Below are 27,078 nucleotides of genomic sequence, written 5' to 3' on the forward strand. Positions count from 1 at the left end.
GCTTCGGCCATGAAGTTAATCAAATAAGAGGAAGAGACAATCCGGATAGTTCTACCAGTTTAAGCCCACAAATTAATTAAAAAGAAGAAGAGACAAGTTAAGCGACGTTAAACGATGCGAGTGGCAGGACGGGTGACCGTTTGGAAACTCGGTTCATAGCTATGGTTCATACTCGGTTGTGCTGTTTTCTGTGGTTGTTTTATGGCAAGAGTACGAAATCTATTGGCACTGATTGGAGGAGATAACCAGATAACTACTGAATTATTAGATGAATATATTAAATATTGAAAATTATTTAATTATGTTTAAGTTCTATGTGGCAAAAAATCTGTTTCACAGATTCCCAATATCGATTTTTTTGGCAAATTTTGTTCTTTATAGCAAACATTAGCTGACATTGGTTAATTATTATTGTAGAGACTAGAAACGTGTTTCAGAACATTACAATATACAATATTTTAAGATCAAAATAAATTAAAAAAATAGCGTCACCATATTGTCAAGATTTGTTAATAGTACATAAGTAATTTTTATGTTTTATTTTTACTGTTACCGGTGATGAAAAAACTTTACGGAAATTTCAATATACCGGGTGTTGCCTATCTGATTACAGAGTACATATTACTAGACTCTAGATAATTGGTACCTACATACCAAAGCATATATATATATAGTCTTATATATCTATCACATTTTGTATAATTACAATATGTTATTCAATTCAGTAGATATTAACTTTGTTAATTAGTATGTAATATCTTTTAGATATTTAATATGATTTTATTAGCTTTTGGAAAAAGTGTGGCAAAAATAAAAACACTGGTCCATCAAATAAAGAGGCATATTCTTAAAAATTAAATATGAGCATTAATCAAAATCTTATATGAGACGTTTCTTTTGTATTAATACGTAATTTATATTGCGCCATATTTGTTCCTTATCTTTAGGTCATAGTTTGTATGATATTGTGCTGTGATTCTTGTTTGACCTGAATACTTTTCCAGTGAAACTATTCAACAACAAATACAAGTCTTTATCTATTTTCCACGTAAATAATGCAAAAATAGATTATATTTTCGGTTACAAATAAAAAATAAAGATTTACTTTAGATGGTCTTTTACTTACTTTTCGGTAAACATGGCAATCCTAAATTATACAGGATGTTCAAAATTTTACGCCAAACTGTCTAAAACATAAAATAATTTTTCTACGTTTTTTTAAACGGTACACCCTGTTTATTATTTTCTTATTAGATGGAGAATTAAAAAATAGAAATTTCTTGTATTTAGAGTATTTCAAAATTTTTAACGGTTTCGCAGATATTGCATATGGCATTTTCCATAGTAGATTTTTATCAAAGCCACCCAATGATTTTTCTCTCGTATTTTACCATTCAGAGAGCCATATGAAATAATACTGCTTGTATCTACGAAACCATTAAAAATTTTGAAATACTTTAAATATAAAAAATGTTCATATTTTAATTCTCCATCTAATAAAAAATAATATACAGGGTGTTCCATTAAAAGAAAACAAAGAAAAATTATTTTATATTTTAGAAAGTTTGGCGTAGAATTTTGAACATCCTGTAAGATTTAAAATTGCGATATTAATAGCAAAGTAAGTATAGATCATCTAAAATAAATACCTAATATAGTTTTCATTTCCGGACAGTTTTTGTAATAATTTTTTTAATGAAGTTTGAAAAATATATATTTTTTATTTATGTATTAATATCTCTGAAACTATTGAAATATATTTATTCATATCTGAGGATTATGTAAAGTGATCTGAAAGGAAGCCAAAAATGCAATAATATGAAAGGTGTTCCATTTAAAAAAAAATCATTACGATTCACTCACACTTTTTTGAGCCACCTTATATAGAAGTTAAAATATTTTTCTGAAATACATCCTTGTACATACTTTAGGTTTACACTTAAACAAAATTCCCAAGTTTTTTATTCTAGGAACTACATATGCCCGACACACTATTGCTGGACCCTGTATAATTCTCGTTTTTATAAATTTCTAAACAAACTGTTTTGGGTCAATGGCCAGCAAAATTGACAGTTTTAGACTGACCGCTCAAAATCGCACTTTTTCTACTACCCACACACTTTAATTGTTATTAATGGCTGATATGCCCTAAAATTATACGAGGCAAATATTCATTCGCAAGAAGCTGAAGAGGAGCCCAAAAAAACTTATAAGTTTGCCTTAATAATTAAATTAATTTATTAACAATAGTGGGAAAAGATATCAATCTTTTGGTGGTTTTGATTGTTCCCTACTTCTATATCTCTGGTTATTTCTATTGTTGATTGTTGTGTTGTTGTGGTTTTGAGGAATCCCTACTTCTATACCTCTGGAGGAACCACACAAAAAAAAAATTCTCATACAGAAATGGATCTCAAACACTGGCTGATCCACATTTTGAAGCCGACAAAACTGTATGATGATATACCGATTCTGCACTATATAATTGATTGTGAAAAAGAAAGGAAAATTTTCTTAAATTCTTATCTATAGGAAAATATTGCAAAACCCGGAAAGACATATGGGGGGGGCGCCAGACAGTGTACTCGCCCGGTCTCAATATTTTCCTTCCGCCGGCCCTGGATATAGAGGTATTGTGACTGGAAAAAAAACTTGGATTGGCCTGAATTTTCCATTTTGATTGGTATTATTAATTTCTTTTTTGACAATTTTATTTCATACCACATTTAACTTGTTTATATTGTTATATATTCCTGGGAGGGGTAATTACCCCCATTACCCCTCCAGTATATGCGTATAGATTTAAATCTTTTTGTAACTGACTTGTTACAGCTCTGTACAGGGTGGGTCAAATTCGACGCTTTTAAAGGGAAACACCCTTTTCTATAGGAGATAGACGAAAACTAATATCGGTGTCTGGAGCTCAATTTTTATCAAAAACATGATGGTGAAAACTGCACATCGCTATCTGTTACCGTTTCGGAGTTACGGGGTGTTTTTCGAAAATGTGCATTTTTAAGAAATCGCTGTAACTTTTTTGCTATGGAAAATTTTGTATTTTTATGAAAACATTTCCAATGTATCTTTTTACGTAGAATTTAATGGTTTAAGTATAATTTTTTTAAAATTAATAATTTAAGAGTTATCAACAGAAAAATTGATTTTTTATTTGGGACACCCTGTATATTTTTAATTAAATGAAAAGAACTTAAAATTACCTTTCCAAAAATATAGCACACTTGATATTTTGTTATACTCCTCTTAGAAATACAGAACTTTTTAAAGGTCGCCACTTTTAACTAGTAGGCTTTGGACCCCTTATTGATGATCTGCCCCTAATGGAACTCGAAAACATATTTTTCCAGCAAGATGAGGCATGGCCTCAGAACGCTGAAGTTATCAGCAAATTTTTGCAGCCAATTTCGAGAATAATTGAATAACTAACCAAGATCCCAGCCGTTGGCCATCGAGGCCGCCGAGCTTAGTGCCTATAGATTTTTATCTTTGCGGAAGAATAAAGGTTTTTATTTTAAAATTGCCCGTATAATCTAGACAAGAATTAGAAGTACTTAGCGGTTATGTGAGGGTAACTTTCATCCCCACTGACTTAATGAATTCCGCGAGAAATGTTCCAAAACGGTCCCGTCTATCCATAACAGAAGACGGTCGATATGTTGAACACCTATAGCAAAATCTCATGTCTTGGTTTGCTATTAATTTTTATTGTTATTAGATATAGTTTGAATGTGTTGATGTTGTTAAATATAATTTAAATTGATATAAAATTTTGCATCCCTCATTGTAAATATTATTTTTATTTTAACTGCTACTACAAGGAAGCTTTTTTTTGCATTACAGCCGGCGCAGTTCAAAGCCTTATTCAAAGTGGGCGAATTTTAAAAAACTATATATCTCGAAGGCGACCCAAGCAAAATATCAAGTATGCTATATTTTTGGAAAGGTAATTTTAAATTATTTTCAATGAATTAAAAATATACAGGGTGTCCCATATAAAAATCAATTTTTTTGTTGATAATCTTTTTTTTTGTTAATAATTCTTAAACTATTAATTTTAAAAAAAATATACTTAAACCATTAAATTCTACGTAAAAAGGTGCTTTGAAAAGGTTTTCATAAAAATACAAAATTTTCCATAGCAAAAAAGTTGCAGCCATTTGTTAAAAATGCACATTTTTGAAAAATACCCCGTAACTCCGAAACGGTAACAGATATCGATATGCGGTTTTCACCATCATGTTTTTGATAAAAATTGAGCTTCAGACACCGATATTAGTTTTCGTCTATCTCCTATAGAAAAGGATGTTTCCCTTTAGAAGCGTCTAATTTGACCCATCCTGTACAGGGTGAGCCAAATTGGACGCTTTTAAAGGGAAACGCCCTTTTCTATAGGAGATTCAAATATTGAGCTCCAAACTAATATCGGTGTCTGGAGCTCAATTTTTGTCAAAAACATGATGGTGAAAACCGCATATCGATAACTGTTTCCGTTTCGGAGTTACTGTGTGTTTTTCAAAAATATGCATTTTAAACAAATCGCTGTAACTTTTTTGCTATGGAAAATTTTGTATTTATATGAAAACATTTCCAATGTATCTTTTTACGTAGAATTTAATGATTTAAGTATAATTTTTTTAAAATTAATAATTTAAGAGTTATCAACAGAAAAATTGATTTTTTATTTGGGACACACTGTATATTTTTAATTAAATGTAAAGAACTTAAAATTACCTTTCCAAAAATATAGCACACTTGATATTTTGTGATACACCTCTCAGAAATACAGAACTTTTTAAAGTTCGCCACTTTTAACTAGTAGGCTTTGGACCCCTTATAAATTAATTAATTTAAATTAATAATTTAAGAATCATTGACAGAAAATTTGATTTTTTATATGGGACACCCTGTATATTTTTAATTTATTGAAAAGAATTTAAAATTACCTTTCCAAAAATTTAACACACTTGATATTTTTTTGCTCGATTCCTCTTCGATATATAGAGTATATAAAAATTCGCCCCTTTAAATAAGTAGGCTTTGAACGGCACCGCACCGGCTGTAATGCAAAAAAATTCTAACTGTGAGCATCAATTAAAACGAAAATAATATTTGCTATGAGAGATGCAGAATTTTATAACAATTTAAAATATATTTAACCAACATCAACACATTTAAACTATATCTAATAACAATAAAAATAAATAGCAAACCAAGACATGAGATTTTGCTACAGGTGTTCGACATATCGATCGTCTTCTGTTATGGACAGACGGGGCAGTTTTTGAACATTTCTCGCAGAATTCATTAACTCAGTGGGGGTGAAAGATGCCCTAAGTATTTCTAATTCTTGTCTAGATTATACGGAAGAATAAGGAACCTTTATTCTTCCGCAAATATATCCATAGGATTAGATCCATGGGCACTAAGTCAGGCGGCCTCGACGGCAAACGGCTGAGATCTTGGTTAGCTATTCAGTTATTCTTGAAATTGACGTTCAGAGCGGTGCGTCGTCTTGCTGGAAAAATATGTTTTCGAGTTCCATTAAGGGCATATCATCAACAAGGGGTCCAAAGCCTACTAGTTAAAAGTGGCGAGCTTTTAAAAATTCTGCATTTCGAAGGGGATTATAACAAAATATCAAGCGTGCTAAATTTTTGGAAAGGTAATTTTAAATTCTTTTCAGTTAATTAAAAATATAGAGGGTGTCCCAAATAAAAAATCAATTTTTCTGTTGATAACTCTTAAATTATTTATTAAAAAAAATATACTTAAACCATTACATTCTACATAAAAAGGTGCTTTGGAAATGTTTTCATAGAAATACAAAATTTTCCATAGCAAAAAAGTTACAGGGATTTGTTAAAAATGCACATTTTTAAAAAACACCGGTAACTCGTCCGTCACGTTTATGATGAAAATTGAGCTCCAGACACCGATATTAGTTTTCGTCTATCTCCTATAGAAAAGGGTGTTTCCATTTAAAAGCGTCGAACTTGACCCACCCTGTACAGTATAATTTAAAAAATCGCCCCTGATGACATTTATAATGTATAACATATTTATTATTTTATTTAATAGAATCAGATTAATAACATCATAGAATAAATGAAATTATATTCTTTGGTATCATATCATAGATGTCAAGTGAATAAAACCCTTAATCTTTTGAATATTTATTCCTTCATCTTACTGAATGTGCGTTACCCTTAAACTCACATTCCTATATGTGAGTGTGAGAGCTTCGAAACAATTACAGCTACGTCCTACTTAAAAACTGTGGGGTGCCAAATATCTGTTTAATTTGAGATTAAGCTTCCTATTTTAAATCTACATTATATTAAATTATTTGACTGTTTTCTCACTTGATAACAGAATAAAATCATTTAAATAACACTGTTGCACATGCAATGCATAACGAAACAGCCATTTTTCGTTTTATTACTTATCAATTTTAAGGCGACTGCTGTAATTACTAATTATTTTTATCTCACTCAATATGTATATACCATATTTATATTATTTGTGCTTATATTTACAATTCTCCAATATCCCCATAAAGAGAAATGAACCGATGAGATAAGACTAATTAATATAAACTGGAACAAAAGGAAACATTTGACCAGTCTGTTAAAGTATATCGCTCAGTATGAAATCGTTAGTCTGGATTGTGGCTCTTTTAGCAGGTAAGTTTACATATTTTTATTAAGTTTTCTGTAACCACTGTTCAGGTATTCTTAATTGCTTTTAAGCCTAAAATTAATCTACAGGGTGGTCCGAACTGTATTCCGGAAACTTCGGCAGCGTATTCTGCACATAAAAATAAGTAAAAAATTGGTATAATTTTATGTCTGAAAATACTTAGTTTCAAGGATATCAGGGCGTCGAAGTTTCATTTTCATTTCGATTTTTTCCTAATAATTTCTGAACTAAATTCGGTATTTGGATGAAAATTAGTATCTGGGGGTTTTTTAATATGAGAAATTTAATCTCGATGTCAATGTGACTCCTGTGGGGCGCCACCCACATCTTTTTAACTGTGTTAAAAAGTAATAACTTTTCCTACGTGCCTGTATAAAACTACTGAGTGAAAAAATAAACATATAGGACGTTTTTTTATGTAAAAAAGGTCTCTTGCTAAAAATCGCTATGAGTAATGGTTCTCGAGATATTTGGAATCGAAATTATAAATACCTGTCATCATTGACATAAATTAAACATGTTGACTAAAATAGTTATTAGACTGAAATAAATTTGAAATGTTTTTGTGCCAAAAGTTCAACAGAAACTGCTTTATCATCATTTTTTTGCAGAAAAAAATATGATTAACTATAGAAAATACACATTTCCCAAATTTATTATTTCAGGTCAAATAATTCTCTACTCAACGTATTTATCTTTTGCCAATAATGGCATGTATTGACTATTTCTATTCTAAATATCTTGAAAACGGTTGCTCGTAGCAATTTTTTCCAAGATACATTTTTTACGTAAAAAGTCACTGAAATGTATATTTTTTTTACTTAGAAGTAGGTACGTTTTACTTAGAAAAATAGGGACGAAAAGTTATTACTCCTCAAAACAGTTAAAATATATGTAGGTGACGCCCCCTACAAATAGGAGTCATATTGACATCAAAATCAAATTTCTCATGTCAAAAAACTCCCAGACACCAATTTTCATTCAAATATTGACGTTATTTTAGAAACTATTTGGAAAAAATCGAAATAAAAATGAAATTTCTGCACCCTGTATCTCCAAAATTAGGCACTTTAGGTCATATATTTATACGAACTTTTTTACTTATTTTTATCTGCAGAATATGCTGCCGAAGTTTCCGGAATACAGTTCGTATTCCGTGTTATATTATATATAACACCCTGTATTTTACTTCTGGGATGTTTATTATACACGGAACTCTATGTACACGGTTCGAAATGTAATCGGGAAACTTGGGCAATATATATTTTGCAGATAAAGATAAGTAAAATAGTTCACATAAATTTATGTCATAGAATGCTTCATTTTGAGGATACAGGGTGTAGAAGTTTCATTTTTATTTCGTTTTTTCCAAATAATTTTTAAATTATCGTTGATGTTACGATTAAAATTAGTGTCTGGGTGTACCTATGCTGAGTACCTAAAAAGTATCTACAGAAGAAGGTACTTTTTTAGGTACTTTCTAGGGAAAGCCCCCTATATATGTTTTTTAACTGTTTTGAAGAGTAATAACTTTTCGTCTGTATCTATATTACATTGCTGAAAGGAAATATATATTATACATTTCTGCTGCTTTTATTTAACCTAGATAGTTATTTAACTGCAATGATAAATTTGGAAGCATTTAATTTTTTTTTTAATTAATCATAAACTAGGTTTTTCCCGCGACTACGTTCGCGTTAAGCTTGATTTTCATGCATCTGTTATCCGACGATACGATAATACGATATTAATTTTATTGGTTGAATTTAAAGACTTTGATTGGTTAGAAACGGTTAACCAATCGAAGCCTTTAAATATAACCAATGAAATTAATATCGTATCAACGTATCGTCGGACAACGGATGCATGAAAATCAAGCTTTACACCTCGAATCGTTTATTGATTTAAATGATTGTTTAACTCTTTATAGATAGAGCTAGTGAGCCTTACAAATGCACTATTTAAACTATGTTTTCAGAGTTTTAGAGCTACTCGTATTTTATATGAAAGTTAGCAATTGTCGATTTTCTGGGTATTATACAGGGCGAGTCTAAAATAAGTGAGTGCAAATATTTTCAGGGTTGGTAGATCTCGAAAATAGAAACATATTTTCTCTTTCCCGTTTTTTTTTAAATAACTCCAAAATAACGGAGTTAAGTTAATTTTCAAAAAAGAAAATTTTTTGCTTAAATTTTGAGAACCACTGGAGCTTTTCGGGGTTTTCTGTCTGGTAAATTTAGTAAATTTATTCTACTACCTATGGTTGTCATATTATCAAGGAATTATGGTTTTTAACTAAAAACTAAATAAAAGTTTTTCAAAAAATTCCAAATTTTCCAAAAAGGTTTTCGCAAAAAAACTCATAATCGTGTTTCTAGGGTCAAAATATACTACCGCTAAAAATAATTGCACTTATTTAAGACTCGCCCTGTATATCCTTTTAAAAAATCAATTTTATTATTTTTGACTAAAACCAAAGTCGAAATTTTGCAAAATCTGAAAAAAAGAAAATCTCTCGAAAAACATAAATAGTGAAATGATTATGTACCCTCTATAGATAGAACCCCTACCTATGATGCCATATAAACGGTATTAGGTACTAAATAAATAGCTATGACATATAAAGTTTTCAATTGAATATTTAAAGTTTTCAATTGTCGCTTTTCTTGATATACTCCCCTGATTTTTTTTATTTTTCAATAGCGCTAATACACTCTTTATACCTTATTTTTTATTCCTATTCATATTATTGATGTCACTAAATAAACCCTTGTATAAAATTTTATACTTCTAGATGATATAGTAATGCATTTTCGTACAGCCAAACTTTCATTCCCTTTTCTACTCCCTAAGGGAATGCTTTGTCGAAATAATTAACTCGTGTCTTTTAAATGATCCTTTGTGCAAATCAAATTTTTATGCGTATAATCCAGAGGTCACGAAGGTTTATATTTATATACATTTTTACTAACTTTACCTATTTGGTTGATGAATTTCAAAAATCTCTTATAATTCTTTCTGTAGAATTTCATTCTTCTAGACCAGATAAGTAAGGAATTTTCATATAACAAAATGTTCAACACACTAAGAGGATGAATTTCCTAAAATCGCTTTACGTAGCTAATTCACTAATCACTAATGTCATTTAAACGAACATTTGTGGTAATATTTATGAATCTAAAGCTGGCGGTATGAACTGACCCCTAAAATATCTAAAAACTTTTTATATATAATCTAACTGACATTTATTCGTTTTACATAAAGAAATAGCGATTAAACGATATAAAAATACTTCATAACAAATCTAGACATACCTTTCATTAAAAAAAGGATCATCAAGATTGGTGAAGCGGTTTCGGCGGGATGGATGTAACAAAAAAACCCTTTGAGCTTTTATATATGTATGGATTTTTAATAAAACAGTTTCTGTGTTGAACCTTTATTGGCACAAACATATCTTCAAATTTATTATTTTAGTTTAATAACTATCTAATCAGTCACAGCATCATAATTATAAAAGAATAATCTACCAGCAAAATAAAACACTAAATCACCACAATAAACCAAAACACTTGATGCAAAGTAAAGTGTTTTGGTTGATTGTGGTGATTTAGTGTTTTATGTTGCTGTTGTAACATCAATAAAGGTTCTAACCCCTAACCGTAATAATCTACCATTTCGATTATTAAGTAAATCTAAACAGTGCCCTAAAGTTTTTTAATTAGTAGATAATATGATATCGTATAATTGTCAAGTCATTATAATTATTGTAGAAATAAAGATGACTAATATTGATACTAACAGTTCAATTTATAACAAAATTGTTGAATAGGTCCCTAAAGAGAAACCAAATAAAATAAACTGCGTTGGTTTTACATGAGATTTTACAACTTTTTATAGTGGAAGAATTGTGTTGGGAGACTAGGCATTTTTTACATTCTACTTATAGATTATTCTTTTAAAATTATGGTGCGAATTTATGTTTTTGAAGGGATATGTTTTTTTGCCAATGACTACATATATCGATTATTTCGATTCGAAATATCTTGAGAACGGATATTAGTAGCAATTTTTACCAAGAGACTTTTTTTTGCCTAAAATCGGCGGAAATATACATTTTTTCTCTCGGTAGTGTAATACAGGTACAGATGAAAAGTTATTACTCTTTAAAACAGTAAAAAAACTTGTAGCTGGTGATTATTATGAGTAGGAGTCATACTAACATTTGATTCGAATTTCTCACGTGTAAAAAATACCCAGACATCACTTTTCATCCAAATATCGACGTTACTTCAGAAATTATTTGGAAAAACTTAAATAAGAAGGAAACTTCTACACCCTGTATCTCTAAAAAGAAGCATTTTAGGACTTAAATTTATACGAACTTTTTAATTTATTTTTATCTGCAGAATATGTTGCCCCAGTTTCCGGATTATCTTTCGGACAACCCTGTATAAACACAATATTTTTTCATCGAAAGGCATTAATGTATCACGTTAATTTATCATGATCTAAAGGTCACAGTCTGAATGGTTATAAGTCATAACAGTATCATTTTGAGTGAAGAATTCTTAATAAATATGTTGATGTTTATAAACTTTAATGTTAAAAGGACTAAAACAAAATTTTTGCGGAGAAATATATTTGATATTCTATAACGTATATAAATATACAGAGTATTTTAGAATATCTGAGTGGTGTACAGAATACCGGGTGCGTCTCAAAAGTTGCCCACCCTATAACTTTTTTATTTTTTAGATAAAAATCGAGATTTGGTATATTAGTATATGACATAAATTAGTATTGATTGACATATTCAATAGCTTTCGGTGACTTCCTGTTTTACCGGAATTGACTACAACTTTTGATTTTTAAATGGCACACTCAGCATTTTGTTACTTTATTCGATAGAAAATTACATCCTCAATAGAACGACAACATTTACATTTGACATTTTCGAATATGGTTTATTTCAAATTGCAACACGCGATTCATAACGACAATTTGACTCGAAATACTTAGTGTGTGGTACCAAATTATTCGTAAAAATTCCTTTTCCGAATATGCTAATGAGTCACCCTCGTTCCATTTGAAAAAAATGCGATATGATTAAAAATAGGATTGATAGATCATAGTTGAAAATCGTTTAACCGGCCAGGATAAGACACTAAAAATATTAGACGATCAAATCTATTTTCCCAAGGATCCTTGATTAAAAATTAGTGTTTTTAACAGAGCCCTGGAGCTACAGATTGAATTCTAGATTGAAGTTTAAAATACAATTATTTTGTTTTAAGCGAAAATGTCAAAAGTTGACGTATGATATGTCATTCTATTCAGAGTGTCATTTTCTATGGAATAAAGTAAAAAAATACCGAGGGTGTCATTTAAAAATCAAAAGTTGCAGTCATTTCCGGTGCAAGAGGAAGTGGCCGAAAAGAATCGAATACGTCAATTAATCCTAATTAATGTCATATATTAAACATAAATCTCGTTTTTTTATCTGAAAAAATAAAAGAGTTATAGGGGTGAGCCACTTTTAAGACGCACCCGGTATATTAATAATTTGTATCATCTTGTCACAAACTTGTAACGGACAAAAGTATTTCAAAAGTTGATATACATAGTTTTAAATAAACATTTTGACTTTTAAAAAATCGCAAATCAAAAAGTTGATATAAAGTTCTTTTTGGAAAGCTGGGACCTCAGCCTGTCGGTATACTGGGTGCGTCTCAAAAGTGTTTCACCCCTATAACTTTTTTATTTTTCCATATAAAAAATCGAGATTTGGTATGTTAGTATATAACATAAATTAGGATTGATTGACCTATTCAATTGTTTTAGTCACTCGTCATTCTATTCAGAATGTAATTTTTTATAAAAAATACCGAGGGTGCCATTTAAAAATCAAAAGTTGTAGTCATTTCCGGTGGGTGGAAGTGACCGAAAACAATTGAATACGTCAATCAATCCTAATTTATGTCATATACTAACATACCAAATTTCGTTTTTTTAACTGAAAAAATAAAAAAGTTATAGGGAGAGACACTTTTGAGACGCACCCGGTAGGGTGGTGACAATTTGCATTGACATTGACATCTCAGAAATTACGAGAGATATGAATTCGGTTAAATGGGACAAAAGTTGCGTAATTAGAAGTTCGACAAACACTGGCTGACATATAAAAATGTGTCAAATGGATTTCCAAGGCATACTTGATCTTAGGCGAATTTTTAAAAAAATTATTTTTTAATGAATTTACACAATAATTAATAAAAATTAGATACATCCGTATAAACTTTTTTTCGCTCTATCTAATAGTTTAAAAATTCAAAATGGCGGCTATAAGAAAACAAAAACTTGACTGTTGTTGTGCGAAATCTAGAAGGCTTAGAAATTTTCTGAAAGCGACATTTAATTGGTCGAGGTCAAAAACAATATGAAACTACCAACTTACGTTGCAATAGGCACAATAGTTCTGAAGTCATTGTCATTTAAAATAAACGTACTATTTTCATGTTTTTGACATAAATCCGAAACTAATCAAGATACCGGGGTTTTCTTCATAGGTGTTTGTCAAACTTCTTATTACGCAACTTTGGTCCCATCTAACCGAATTCGTATCTCTCGTAGATTCTGAGATGCCAATGTTGAGCATCGAAATTGTCACCACCCTGTATATGAAAATCTTCTATATAGCTATACTTCTTTGGCTGACTATCGAACTGTTCTATATTACTGACTAATTTCCATATCATGTAACATATCATGTAAGATTTTTCCAAAAAATGTAGTTTAATATCATATTTTCTTGGCAAAAGATCCTTATATAGTTGCCGGTTTCATTATTCTTACGTTAAGTAATTTAAGGCTCCATATTTGATTGAAGATTATATTTTAGTTAACGAATTTAACAAGATTAAATTATAGTATTCAACGAGCATATAATGGTGGCTGTTATTCACGCGGATGAAGTTTATGTTACATAAATCATCCAAGTGAATAACAGCTATTATATGCGAGTAGAATACTATACTTTATCCAGGACTATCAAAAAAATTTAGATAATATTAATATAAGTTTTTATCCACGACTCACTTGATTATTATACATGAGTTTATAAAATAATAATAATATTCATTATTCACTAGTGAATAATGGGTTTCATTATTCACCACTTCCACGGATATCTCGATCCAAACTCTAAACAAGAGTTGTGCTCGATCCAAACCGGCTTGGAATGCGATTGTATGTTAAAGCTAAATTAGTTAGCTACTTAGTTAAAGAAAATTTCACTATTTTGTTTCTATGTTACTTACTTGTTATACTCGTTCAATATTTTTTTAACATTAAAAATAAAAACTTATATTAATGTTATCTACATTTTTTTGATAGTCCTGGATAAAGTATAGTATTCTACTCGCATATAATGGCTGTTATTCACTTGGATGATTAACATAAACTTCATCCGCGTGAATAGCAGCCACCATTATATGCTCGTTGAATAATATACTATTATCCACGACACAATAAATGGCAAATGTCAAGACATGACAAATATAAATGATACATGTACAAGCCGGTTTGGATCGAGCACAGCTCTTGTTTGGAGTTTGGATCGAGATATCCGTGGAAGTGATGAATAATGAAACCATTTTTCACTAGAGAATAATGAATATTATTATTATTTCATAAACTCATGTATAATAATAAAATTATAGACGAGTCGTGGATAAAATATTATGCATTTGTTTCAGCCGTGCATTATGGCTCCTGCATGGATAGCCGAGAAGCGTTCTTGGAACAATTGCGTAGCGTCAGGGCGCAAATGAGTACCGAAGCTATGTACAAAAGAAGACTTATGACTCTAGTGGAAAGCATTTGTCCAGGATATGCCGAACCCGTTGAGGTAATGTCATCGATTAAAAAATAAGAGTTTTTTTTAAAGAAAAAAGCTCAGAATCGGATTTGTTTTTGAAGTGAAACTTCTTTACGCGCTCTGGGACTAAAAATTCAAGGCCGAGACACGACACGAAACGAATGACAAAATGGCAAAACGGCATGGATTAGAAAAAAGTTGAAATCCCATAAAAAATATAGAATGTAAGAAAATGCCAAGTCTCGTAACACAATTCTTCCACTATAAAAAGTTGTGAGATCTCATGTAAAACCAAGTCAGTTTACTTTATTTAGTCTCTCATTAAGCACCTATTCAACAATTTTGTTATAAATTGTTAGCATCAATATTATATTCATCTTTATTTCTGTAATAATTATAATGACTTGGCAATTACACAGCACAATAATTATAAAAGAATAATCTACAATCTCGTTTAATACATAAATCTAAACAGTGTCTTTAAAAATATAGTTTTTACTTAAAATAGAATATCATATCGTGCAATGTCCAATTGCCAAGTCATTATAATTACAGTTGACTCTCGATAATTTTCTGTGATTTTTCTAAGGCGTTCGATTGTGTAAATCATAAGATCCTAATTAATAAACTGCAGCACTATGGGTTCAGGGGAACATCTCTCGAATGGTTTAAGTCGTATCTGAGCAACAGAAGTCAACTTGTGAGGGTGGATACCACCCCATACAGCACGTCCAAATAAAATTACGTTTCTACAAGGGAGACACATGAGAAACCAAATATGTTAAAGTGAACCTAAGTGTTCATCTAGTTCTAACATATACATATGAGATACACGCAGGTTTATATCGATAGAATTGTGTGATACAGTGTTTACTAGTTGTATACTGTATGCACTCAAGATTCTAAAGAGTTTTTTCTAACGTAACAAATAATTATTAAAATGATGAAATCTGACGCCGGTATATAAGACATACAATGTATATGTCATATGTATGTGTGATACTTCGTATCATAGTTGTGCCTATAGTACACACCTTGTAAAAATGTGACGTATACACATAATATAAATTTCTATATAGACACTTTGTAATAGTGTACTGTTGTGTCTACATTCTAGCATGAAATGAAGGTGTGCGCACGCGCGGACAGCCTTAGCGAGATACACCGACTAAGTGTATCTTATGTGTCTCTCTCCTTTCTCCTTTCTAGGAGTGGTATGTGTTAGCAGCCATTATTGTTTTATCATTCGGAAGCTCTATATAAATGTTCTGTTTGTGTGTAGTTTAAAACAGATTTTAAGGTAAGCACAAGTTTTTAATTACCTTCTTACACCTTTCTAAGAGTATTATTAATATTGTAGCAGCGACTCTTCCCTTATCGTTACCCAATTTACCAAACTTTGACTCCATTGAATGAAAACTCCAAATATTCTCGTATAATGATAAAGAGGTTAGCTCTGCAATATATTTTTTTTTAAATTTGGAAATAATAAAAATTTAAATGGATCAGAGAAAGAAAGATTTAAACACTTCTTACACTGATATTCGGTAAGTTATTGATGGATCAATATACAGGTATGTTTAATATTCAATAATCAGTTTCATATAAAATTTAAGGGTGAGATTGTCAATCTGATATTGTTAATTTCGATGAATGAGTATGCTGATGGTTGCTAATGGTTGCTAACAAACCATCTGGTTGGAGGGAAAAGAAGAGAAAAAAAATGACTAAACGAATCACCAAATCGTGGCGATATACCAGTGTTTACCATTTTAGTATGTTGTTATACTGGGTACTTAGATTTTTAATACATTTTGATACAAATTCTGTTCTTTTACAGTGTTTTCTTACTTCTGGTTTCTGCAGTGTAAATAATTATTATTATTGTGTTATTTGCGCTATTGCGTTCCATGATATAAAGAAATATAAGAATTTTATTTTTAACCACTTAATCCATTTTATGGAAAAAAAATGGTACATTTAATACAAAACAAAAATGGAACATTTGAAGGCTACTTCTTTTGAACTTACGATCGAGATACTTTTGGAAAATACAAAGTTTTGCCTTCCTAATTTTCGTTCTAAAAAGATATAATTGGTATTATTGAATAAATATTTCTTAAAAAGAACGAAAAGTTAGGCATCAAAACTTGTATTATTTCCTAAATTCGTTCATAAGAAGTAGTTTTATCTAGCACAAAATGTATGTACGAAGTAAAATGCATACGTATACACGCAGTAGTCACAACTGCAATGTGTAAACAGAGTTTAAACGTAATACACAAGCACTGTCTATCCTACGGCACACTGTGTATCCCTTACTTTGTGTATACGTAAATGCTATACTGTGGCTACATTGTGAGGCGGACATTTAACCTTTGTGCATACGTGTTGAACTACAATGTGTAAACGTATCATATTTACATCGGGGGAATTGTGTCACCCTGTGTCTACATCTAATAATGTAAACACATCGTAAATGTGATTTGATGTGCTGTATGGGACGTTGTCTTCTAGCAAGCCAATAGAATGTCGAGTACCACAAGGCTCAGTACTAGGCCCTATTTTGTTTCTTCTTTTTATTAACGACATTGCTAACATAAACATCAGTGGCAAAATATGTCTTTTTGCTGACGACACTAGCTTCACTTGGAGCAACAAGGATGGCACTACGTAGCATTATATCAAATGACTTAATCGCCATTAAATCTTGGTGCGATTCGAACCTCCTGAGTCTCAACATTTCTAAAACTAAAGCTTTGTCATATGAAAACTCGCTGCAGCCTTTTGTACTTAACAACACCACCACTGACGTCGTAAAATCTGTAAAATTCTTAGGGCTTGTTGTAGACAATTCTCTGAAATGGGACATACATATCGAAGCTTTGTCGAAAAAATTGAGCTCTACCTGTTTTGCATTAAGATCTGTTTCTAAGGAGCTTAACTTGTCAGTGGCTAGAACTGTTTATTATGCACTTTTTGAGTCGCACCTCAGGTATGCCCTTCCATTCTGGGGTACGTGTTGTGCGACTCAATTTGACCGCATTTTCAAGCTCCAGAAGAGAGCTGTTCGATATTCACTGGGACTAAACAGCAGAACTCATTGCCAGGATTTTTTAAAAAAATTAAAAATATTGACTCTTCCTTCCTTATTTATATTTGAATCCGTTTGCCTAATACGTAAGCATGTATCAGCTTCTCTAGAAAGGTCATCTCACACTTATCCACACAGGAACGCGGAGCAAGATCTTTATCTACCTACCCCTCGCTCAGAGTTAGTTAAAAGTTCAATATTATACAACTCGAAAAAAATGCACAATCATCTGCCATTTGAAATCAAATCCATAACATCGTTTTCTTCATTTCGTAAAGCATTGAACTCTTATTTACTAGACAAGGCTTTCTACGCCGTAAATGAATTATATTTTGAAAATCGAATTTGATATTGTAAACACTGGTCTAATGTTTGCTATTGCTATATTTACTAATGATATCGAAATAAATTTATTTAGAGGTCATTGATATTTACTATAAACTAACTAAATATTTTTGAATATTATTTTTATTTTTTTGGTTTTTTGACATTGTAAACATTTATAAATGTTTATTTTAAACAATAACACTGACAATATTATTTTTATAATGTTTTGTATTATCTTTTGTTTGTTTGTTTGTGTACCTTGTTTGTTTACTTTGTTTGTTTAGTTTACCTTTGTCTACAAATTGAAAAAAATTTTGACAATAAATGCATTTATTTATAATATGAAACTTAAGGGACCAGGAAAAAAATTCAATATAAAGAGACTTCAAAATAATAGAAGTTCAAATAATCAAGAGGAGATAGGGATAAATTCAAATAAATAAGAGTTTGTTAAACGGGGACTCACGGACTTCAAAATATGGGATTTCTTACTTCAAATTATAAAATGTCGGGTTCAAATTATAGAGAGTAAGGAAGCTCTCACTTCAAATTATAGAATGTCGGCGAGCAAGAATTCATTCAAATTATCAAGGAGAAATTATTAGTAGTGGGAACTATCGAATGAATACTATCGAAACATTCGATAGTTGCAATTCATTCGAATAATTCGATAGCTAGTAAAAAAACATTCGTTGAAAACTATTCGAATAAAAATTATCGAATAGATGAATCATCTAGTTTCAAAAGCGGCCATCTCCTTCCAAGCAAATTTCGCAGGAGAGAGGAAAAACTGTTGTGGGAAATCTAGTGGGCCCATCAGTAGTTAAGTTTGTTAAAATAGTTTGTTAGGTGAATTTAACAAATTGTTTCAACAAATAAACAACTGGTTTTGTGTTTTAATAAAGAAAAAATAAATTAAATAGTGGATATGGCCGAATTTGAAACTAACCCAAGGAGATGGCCGGTTTTGAAACTAGACGTTTCAGATGCGTCATTTGCCTTGAAATATTGTATTCTAGTAATTCGGCAGCAAAACCATTCATTTATAAAATTCATTCATTTATGAAATTCATTTATTCGTCAGGATCGATTATAATAAAATATTAACTGGATTTTAGTTGTCGCCCGGCGATGTAGGTTTTTTTCCGAGAAACCCGACAGCGGTCGGTGGCAATGCTATGAAAGAAGCCGGCATTTTTGATTTTTTGCGGAGTCATATAAAGATAAGGACACATTATTTTTTTTATTGAGGTGCTAGTATTTACACAGAAAATACATTACGAAGGGCGCTGTTGCCATATATTGGTATTAGTTGATATTAGCAAAGAATACTATTGTTTGGATTTAGTTAGTTAGGGATAGTATGTCTATATATTTTGCATTTTTTTTATTAATATTCTGTTGTTACACTGCAATAATACTTGTTATTTTGGATGTAGGAAAATGATTTTTAATGTTTTTAAGCAAAGACTGGTTTAATAAAAATAATAATAACAGTAATAATTTGTTATACCTATTAACAACAAAATTTAAAATAATTTAATATAAACATTTTTTTTTGCGTAGTAGAAAAGTATAAATAACAAATTAGATGTCAAAATTATTTATATTAGATCCTATTTAAAAATAATATAGTCTTTAATTTTTTTGTGGCAACGTTGGTTTATTAAATAATAATAATTACAGAACTAATTTGTTATATTAACAACAAACTTTAAAATTATGATATATAAAAATTTATTAATTTTCTAAGCATGCAGTGAAGAAAAATATAAATAAAAATTAGAAATCAAAATTATTTATATTAGGTACTTTATATTACTATTTAAAAATAATATTTACTTTTACTGGCATTTACTTTAAAAAATAAATTAAATATTTCTTCGCAAAAAACTACATGTAAGAGCATAAACAAAATACAAACATCGTTAACTTTTTTTTTAAATTGGCACGTGTAAAACTTTCAATTTAATTTTCTCACCCCATAGTTTGAGTTCGATAACCCCATTTACTTAACCACATTGCTTAAATATGATTATTAAGTTCAACTAATTCATATTATTAAAACATCTAACATACAAATATGTATTTTTAAAATTAATTCTAAGTTCATCTCATCTCTCTTAAAAATTGCTACTTCTCAAAATTTCCCATTAAAAAATAGACCATATATACCATATAAAATAAAATAATTGAGAGATCGGGCTAGGGAAAGTCACACAAATTTTCGGAAAAATTTTGACACCTGCACACGCACACAATCATCAATTAAATAAAACTACTATTTTAGTATTTTAAATATTTTAATAAACGCTACTAATAATGCACTGACGCACACAGAAATCAAACGAATACTAAATTTTATTTATCAAAAGCATTCGATAGTCGTGGCTCAACGATAACCATTTAGTCGCACGGCGAGGTTGTCACATATGCTTTAGTATACAAATGAATGAATTATTTTATTCGAATAAAACCATTCGATAGTTGAAATCATTCATTCAGTAACCATTCGATTGTCTAATTCATTCGATAGTTCCCATCGCTAGAAATTATATTAATTATTTTCAATTTATCGAGTATTCGAGTAAGACTTCAATATATCGAGATATTCAAATTAACGAGTGTCAAATTATGGAGTGTCGACTGTATCACAGAAATAAAGATGACTAATATTGAGACTAACAATTTATAACAAAGTTGAATAGGTGAAATTTTTTCTCGGATAATAGGTATATCATTCAAAATAATATTTATTAAAGAACTTTGACTAGGCAATAATACATAAACTTTGAATTATCGTATAAAGTCAGATAATATCAAATGGATTAATTCTAGTTTTCTAACGACTTGAAACCCCATCATCAATGAAAAAATCGTCCGATTTAAATGAAATTTGGTTTTTCGATAGATTGGACCAAGGTCAACTTGACCGTGTATGAATGTGACAGTTAGTTTTGGCGTAAGAAACGTCAAAAGTTGATGTCGTCCGATCGCGACCAAATTTAGTGGGTAGGCTATGTGAGCGACTACGTTTCGTTTACATCTTCATCAGGGTGGGACTAAGGATTTGATAAATAAATAAAATAAATAAATGCCTTTATTGTCAAAAATTTTTACATTTTCTAGGCAAAGGTAAAGTAAACAAACAAAAGAGAATACAAAACAAGTATACAAATTACATTGTCAGTCTTATTGTTTAAAATAAACATTTAAAAATGTTTACAATGTCAAAGAATAAAATAATAAAAAAGGGATTCAAAACTATTTAATAAGTTTATAGTAAATATAGTAATAGCAAATATATAATAGACCAGTATTTACAAGATCAAATTCGGTTATCAATGATGTTATGGATTTGATTTCAAATGGTAGGTGATTGTGCATTTTTTTCGAGTTGTATAATCTTGCTCCGCGTTCCTGAGTGGATAAGTGTGAGATGGCCTTTCTTGAGAAGCTGATACATGCTTATGTATTAGGCAAACGGATTCAAATATAAATAAGGAAGGAAGAGTTAATATTTTAAATTTTTAAAAAAGTCCTGGCAACGAGTTCTGCTGTTTAGTCCCAGTGAAAAACTTTTTTTTCGAGTTGTATAATATTGAACTTTTAACTAACTCTGAGCGAGGGGTAGGTAGATAAAGATCTTGCTCCGCGTTCCTGAGTGGATAAGTGTGAGATGGCCTTTCTTGACAAACTGATACATGCTTACGTATTAGGCAAACGGATTCAAATATAAATAAGGAAGGAAGAGTCAATATTTTTAATTTTTTTAAAAAATCCTGGCAATGAGTTCTGCTGTTTAGTCCCAGTGAATATCGAACAGCTCTCTTCTGGAGCTTGAAAATACGGCCAAATTGAGTCGCACAACACGTATCCCAGAATGGAAGGGCATATCTGAGGTGCGACTTAAAAAGTGCATAATAAACAGTTCTAGCTACTGACAAGTTAAGCTCATTAGAAACAGATCTTAATGCAAAACAGGCCGAGCTTAATTTTTTCGACAAAGTGTCGATATGCATGTCCCATTTTAGAGAATTGTCTACAAGCCCTAAGAATTTTACAGTTTTTAAGACGTCAATGGTGGTATTGTTAAGTACAAAAGGCTGCAGCGAGTTTTTATGCGACAAAGCTTTAGTTTTAGAAATGTTGAGACTCAGGAGGTTCGAATCGCACCAATATTTATTGGTTAATAAGTAATTTGATATAATCCTATGAAGTGCCGTGACGTCTTTGTTACTCCAAGTGAAGCTAGTGTCGTCCGCAAAAAGACATATTTTACCACTGATCTTTATGTTAGCAATGTCGTTAATAAAAATAAGAAACAAAATAGGGCCTAGTACTATATTGAAGAAAAATGAAAAAAATATTGAAGAAAAATGTAAAATGTACTATATTGAAGAAAAATGTGGATCGGTTTCGGCATAATTGGGGAAGGGCTACAGGATAACGCTCTCGACGTTTCGAACCGATGTAAAAAAAATTATGGAAATTATGGCTCGGTTGGAATCAAACTCGGCACGTGGATAGAGGTAACCGAATGGAGTTCTCAGACTGAGAGACGGGCAGACAGACAGACTGACAGGCGGACAGACGGATGTAAGAAGAAGTTTCACTTTAAATATGCGCACATAGTGCACACACCATTTTTTTAAGTATATTTTTTACTCTTCTCCTTTGCGAGGTGGCAACAAATATTGACAGTTATCATTTTTAATTTTCAAAGTTAAACAACTCTACCTTTTTCAATTTATTTTAAAAATGGTAAACAGGGAACATTTTTTTTTGTCCAGGCTTTTTATTTAAAAAAACACCTTGTATAGTTCAATTTTGGAGTAAAAAATCTGATTTGCGATTCTCATTTTATTGAAATTTACAGAACGCAACCTTGAAAGCTATTAGTTGTTTTGAATTACTGGACGAGGAGTCTGAAACAGCATGCTCTTTGGTCAAAAACAGCTTTAAAACATGCATTTCGCCCATAGTCAATGTATTTGAAGAATGCTTACCAGCTACAGGAAAGCAGTTACCCAATTTCGCTGTAGATGCAGTTTTGGCAGTTAGCGAACATATCTGTCGCATAGATGGCGAGCATATTATTGGTAAGTCCTTGTGCAGAGAAATTTCATATTATACCTATTACCATAGTATAAATAAACGAGTAGAGCCACTTCTCGTTAAATTCTTTGATCTATTTCTGCTACCATGTTGGGGCACCCTCGGGCTCACCTGTAGTTACGCCAATGAGAGGCTCACCCCTATAACTTTTAATTTTTTAGATAAAAAACCACATTGAGTGATGACATAAATCATGATTGACTGACGTATTCACTAATCGAGTTATTTTATTAAAAAAAAACGGTATGTGTTAATACAAAACAAACAAGAACAAAACACCACATACCAAAAAATATATGTATATAAAAGAACTATTTCTTACTTTCCAGTTTTAAGAAACGTCCCTCATTGATTATTATATTTATCAATATAACTCAACTTTGTATAACTAGAAATTTGTAATATTCCACAGGAATAAATAAAACAAACTATTTTATTAGTAATAACACTTACCGAATTTTATACCTTAGGTTGATTAATTAACTTTAATATTATTTTTTTTAAACCAGTACCTTTTGACATTATTTTTCTGCAGTACCAACATCCATTATTTTGAAATAATATTGTTTTTAATTGAAAATCTCAAATGTGGATATATGATTTGTCATTCTATTCAGAATGTAATTTATATCATCAAACAAAGTAAAAAAAATGCCTAGTTTTAGTCATATCCGGTGAAACAGGAAGTCCCGATCCCAATTTATGTCAAATACGAACATACCAAATCTCGTTTTTTTATATCACAAAATAAAAAAGTTATGAGGGTGAGACACTTTTGGTATACGTCCAAGGAACTTGTTACGATCCGAAATTATAATTTTTCTGAAAATTTAGAATAGAGAGCAGCAACTACTCGAAAAAAAAATCTCTGTCAATTAAATAAGTCTAATTGCCTAATTGCCTGTAGGAAAAAAGACTTAAAATATCAATTATATTTGGGTAAATAAATATGTAAAGTTTCGTTAAAATACCTTTCCTAATAATTGATAATAGTATGTTGTTTAAATTCTTTATTGTTATTATTTTACAGAGTTAAGCAACAAATGTTTTAGAAATGTGAACTACCGCACTCAAAAGTGCATTAAACGCAACCAAGCCAAAGTACAGCAATATTTGAGAGATAAGAAATTTCCTTCTGTTCAAGAAACTTGCGAGTAAGTAGAAATATTAATTACACTGATCTGCAAACAAATTCTGGCACCATTCTTGCTGATTCTTATATCAAACCACCTCCTGAATCCAAATATATCTCTGGTTTTCCTCTACCACCCTCCACTTCAGAGGAGCCCTCCTAAGACGAAGAAATTTTACAGCCTGTATTGTCTGATGCTATATATATGTTCATAGAAAATTTCTGTTTTATTTTTATCGGTAGAATTACCCACTGAAGTTAGATACACTATTTTTTTGACACCTTGTATACAGGGTGGCACCTTTTTTTGACACCTTGTATACTCACCTCATTCGCCTCGGTTCATTATATGAAAACTGAAAGATGTAGAAACAAACTAATTTATGTGTATATGTGGGAAGACAATGTGCATAATTTAAATTTATTTTGAAATGTACAGGATATGTCGGAACTAAGATCCACACCAAAGTTATATTTTTTCTTACGGAACACCCAGTATTTTATGTCATATTTGGATCCTTGGACACAAAATAAGGCATTTATTATAAGGGTTAAATATGTTTACAAGCTTTAGTTTTTGAGATATTTAAAAATATTTAAATATGCATGCTACAATAGAATAGATTATTAACACCCTGTAGATTACTTTTCAGAATTAATTCTTGTGCTGAGTTTAAAGGTAGAGAAATAAACTTTACTGAAAAATGTTAATACTTCCTTAAATTTATAAAGGGGTACCAAAAATTGCTGATCAATTTTAAGGATTTATTTTACATAAAAACTTCGTTATTTCAAATACAACACCCTGTATTTTTTGATTTGGTTTGGTTATTTTAAATGAAACACTATGTATTTTTTAAAATAGATCGAAGCAGATTTAAATGCTCTTTCAAACTATATTAGGGTTGCCTATACCTATCTAGCTTAGATTTTCAATAAGGAGCAATTTTTCAATAAAATGACAACCAAGAGGGTTAGTGTCGAGGGCAAGTTTATAGTAACAGTTAGGAGCTATTTTTAAAATCGAAATTAGTTTATAGACGTATTTAAATTTATACAAGTTTACTTTTATTTAATTTACCTACACTAGTTTAATAAATAATATTTATTAAATATGTATTTATTATTTCATCAAGAAAAACGAAGAAGTAGTTCTTTGATTTACTTTACGATGACTTGTAGAAATATCGATTTTCTATAAAAGAGCCAATTATGGCAAATTCATTTTCTTCACTTCCAATGACAGGTTTCTGCCAATTTGGTTTTTTATAAACACCAGCTATGCCAAATAAAACTAGTAGTTTTTCAAAGGAACGGTTATCAGGAAGATTCCTATTTAGATATCTTTGAGCATAAGCCCTTGAGGCCAAGAAGCAATTTTTCTCACAAAATAAAGTCACTCACATATCCATTCGTTCCGCCAGCAGATACTGCTTTATTTTTTTGATAAAATAATGAATACTTACTTATTAAACTATTGTAGGTAAATTTAAGTTAACTTGTATAAACTAAAAATAATAATGTCCATAAACAAATAATGTCGATTTCGAAAATAGTTACTAACTGTCAATAAAAAATTGCCATGGCGACACCAGCTATCTGGATTGCCATTTTTTTAAAAATCGCTTTTTATTCAAAATCTGAGTTAGATAGGTATAGGGAACCCTAATATAGTTTGAAAGAGCATTTGAATCTGCTTCGATTTATTTAAAAAAAATACAGGGTGTTGTATTCGAAATAACGAAGTTTTTATATAAAATAAATCCGTAAAATACATCAGCAATTTTTGGTACCCCTGTATAAATTGAAGGAAGTTATAACATTTTTCAGTAAAGTTTATTTCTCTACCTTTAAACTCAGTACAAGAATTAATTCTGAAAAGTAATGTACAGGGTGTTAATAATATATTCTATTGTAGCATGCATATTTAAATATCTTTAAATATCTCAAAAACCAAAGATTTTAAACATATGTAACCCTTAAAATAAATGCCTTTTTTTGGGCCCAATTGAATCCAAAAGTGAAATAAAATACCGGGTGTTCCATAAGAAAAAATATAACTTTGGTATGGATCTTAGTTCTGAAACACCCTGTATATTTCAAAGTAATTTTAAATTGTGCACATTGCCTCCCCACACACACCCATAAAATATTTTGTTTCTGTATTTTTACGTTGTCGTATAATCAACCGAGGCGAATGAGGTGCGCCACCCTGTATAACTTATTTTTTCTTCTAGGTTAATGGACAGTAATAAAGCATGTCTTGACTCTCATCTGGCATCTGCATGTGGAAATAGCATAACCAGAGAAGCCTTTTTAGATGTTTTCAAAGTTCTAAAGAACGTCTGCAATACATATTCTCAAAGTTCCCAAAATAACATCGAACTTCTTTATTAAAATGTGTAACATAATAAATATTAATATATGTAATGGAATAAATCGAAAAAAATATAAAATAAAAATGTAAACATAAGCCCATCTCGTTTTTTTAATGTGCGACGAATTCGATTAAAAACAGTCATAATATAACTGTCATAATATTATCATGATCTATAATTAAAATAAATTATTTATTACTTGTTAAAAAAATATTTAAATATTTTATAAATACACATCTAGCTATTTACTGTTCTTTTTCTTTTATTACCAGTCTATAATAATCCTCTTTCTGTATTTTTGTACTTCTAATGTACAGGGTGGTCGAAATTGGTCTGTTTTGACAGAGAAAACCTATTTCCTGACTAGATAGAGCAAAACCGACATAGATGTCATAGGCTCGATTTCTGAGACACCTTTAATGGCGTAAACCGC

The 27,078-nt window shown here is 30.5% G+C and overlaps 1 protein-coding gene across 1 annotated transcript; it reads left to right on the top strand.

The window, feature by feature from the left end:
- The first annotated feature begins 6,559 nt into the window (after nt 1-6,559).
- LOC115884386 lies at nt 6,560-26,893 on the top strand. The gene is made up of 5 exons (XM_030902946.1): nt 6,560-6,701; nt 14,475-14,626; nt 22,897-23,119; nt 24,166-24,289; nt 26,505-26,893. The coding sequence occupies exons 1-5, from the start codon at nt 6,665-6,667 to the stop codon at nt 26,662-26,664; spliced, it is 696 nt and encodes a 231-aa protein (XP_030758806.1). The 5' UTR covers nt 6,560-6,664; the 3' UTR covers nt 26,665-26,893.
- The last annotated feature ends 185 nt before the right edge of the window (nt 26,894-27,078 follow it).

This window comes from Sitophilus oryzae, unplaced genomic scaffold (assembly GCF_002938485.1).
Source record: "Sitophilus oryzae breed Bouriz unplaced genomic scaffold, Soryzae_2.0 scaffold_227_pilon_pilon, whole genome shotgun sequence".
Classification (NCBI taxonomy): domain Eukaryota; kingdom Metazoa; phylum Arthropoda; class Insecta; order Coleoptera; family Curculionidae; genus Sitophilus; species Sitophilus oryzae.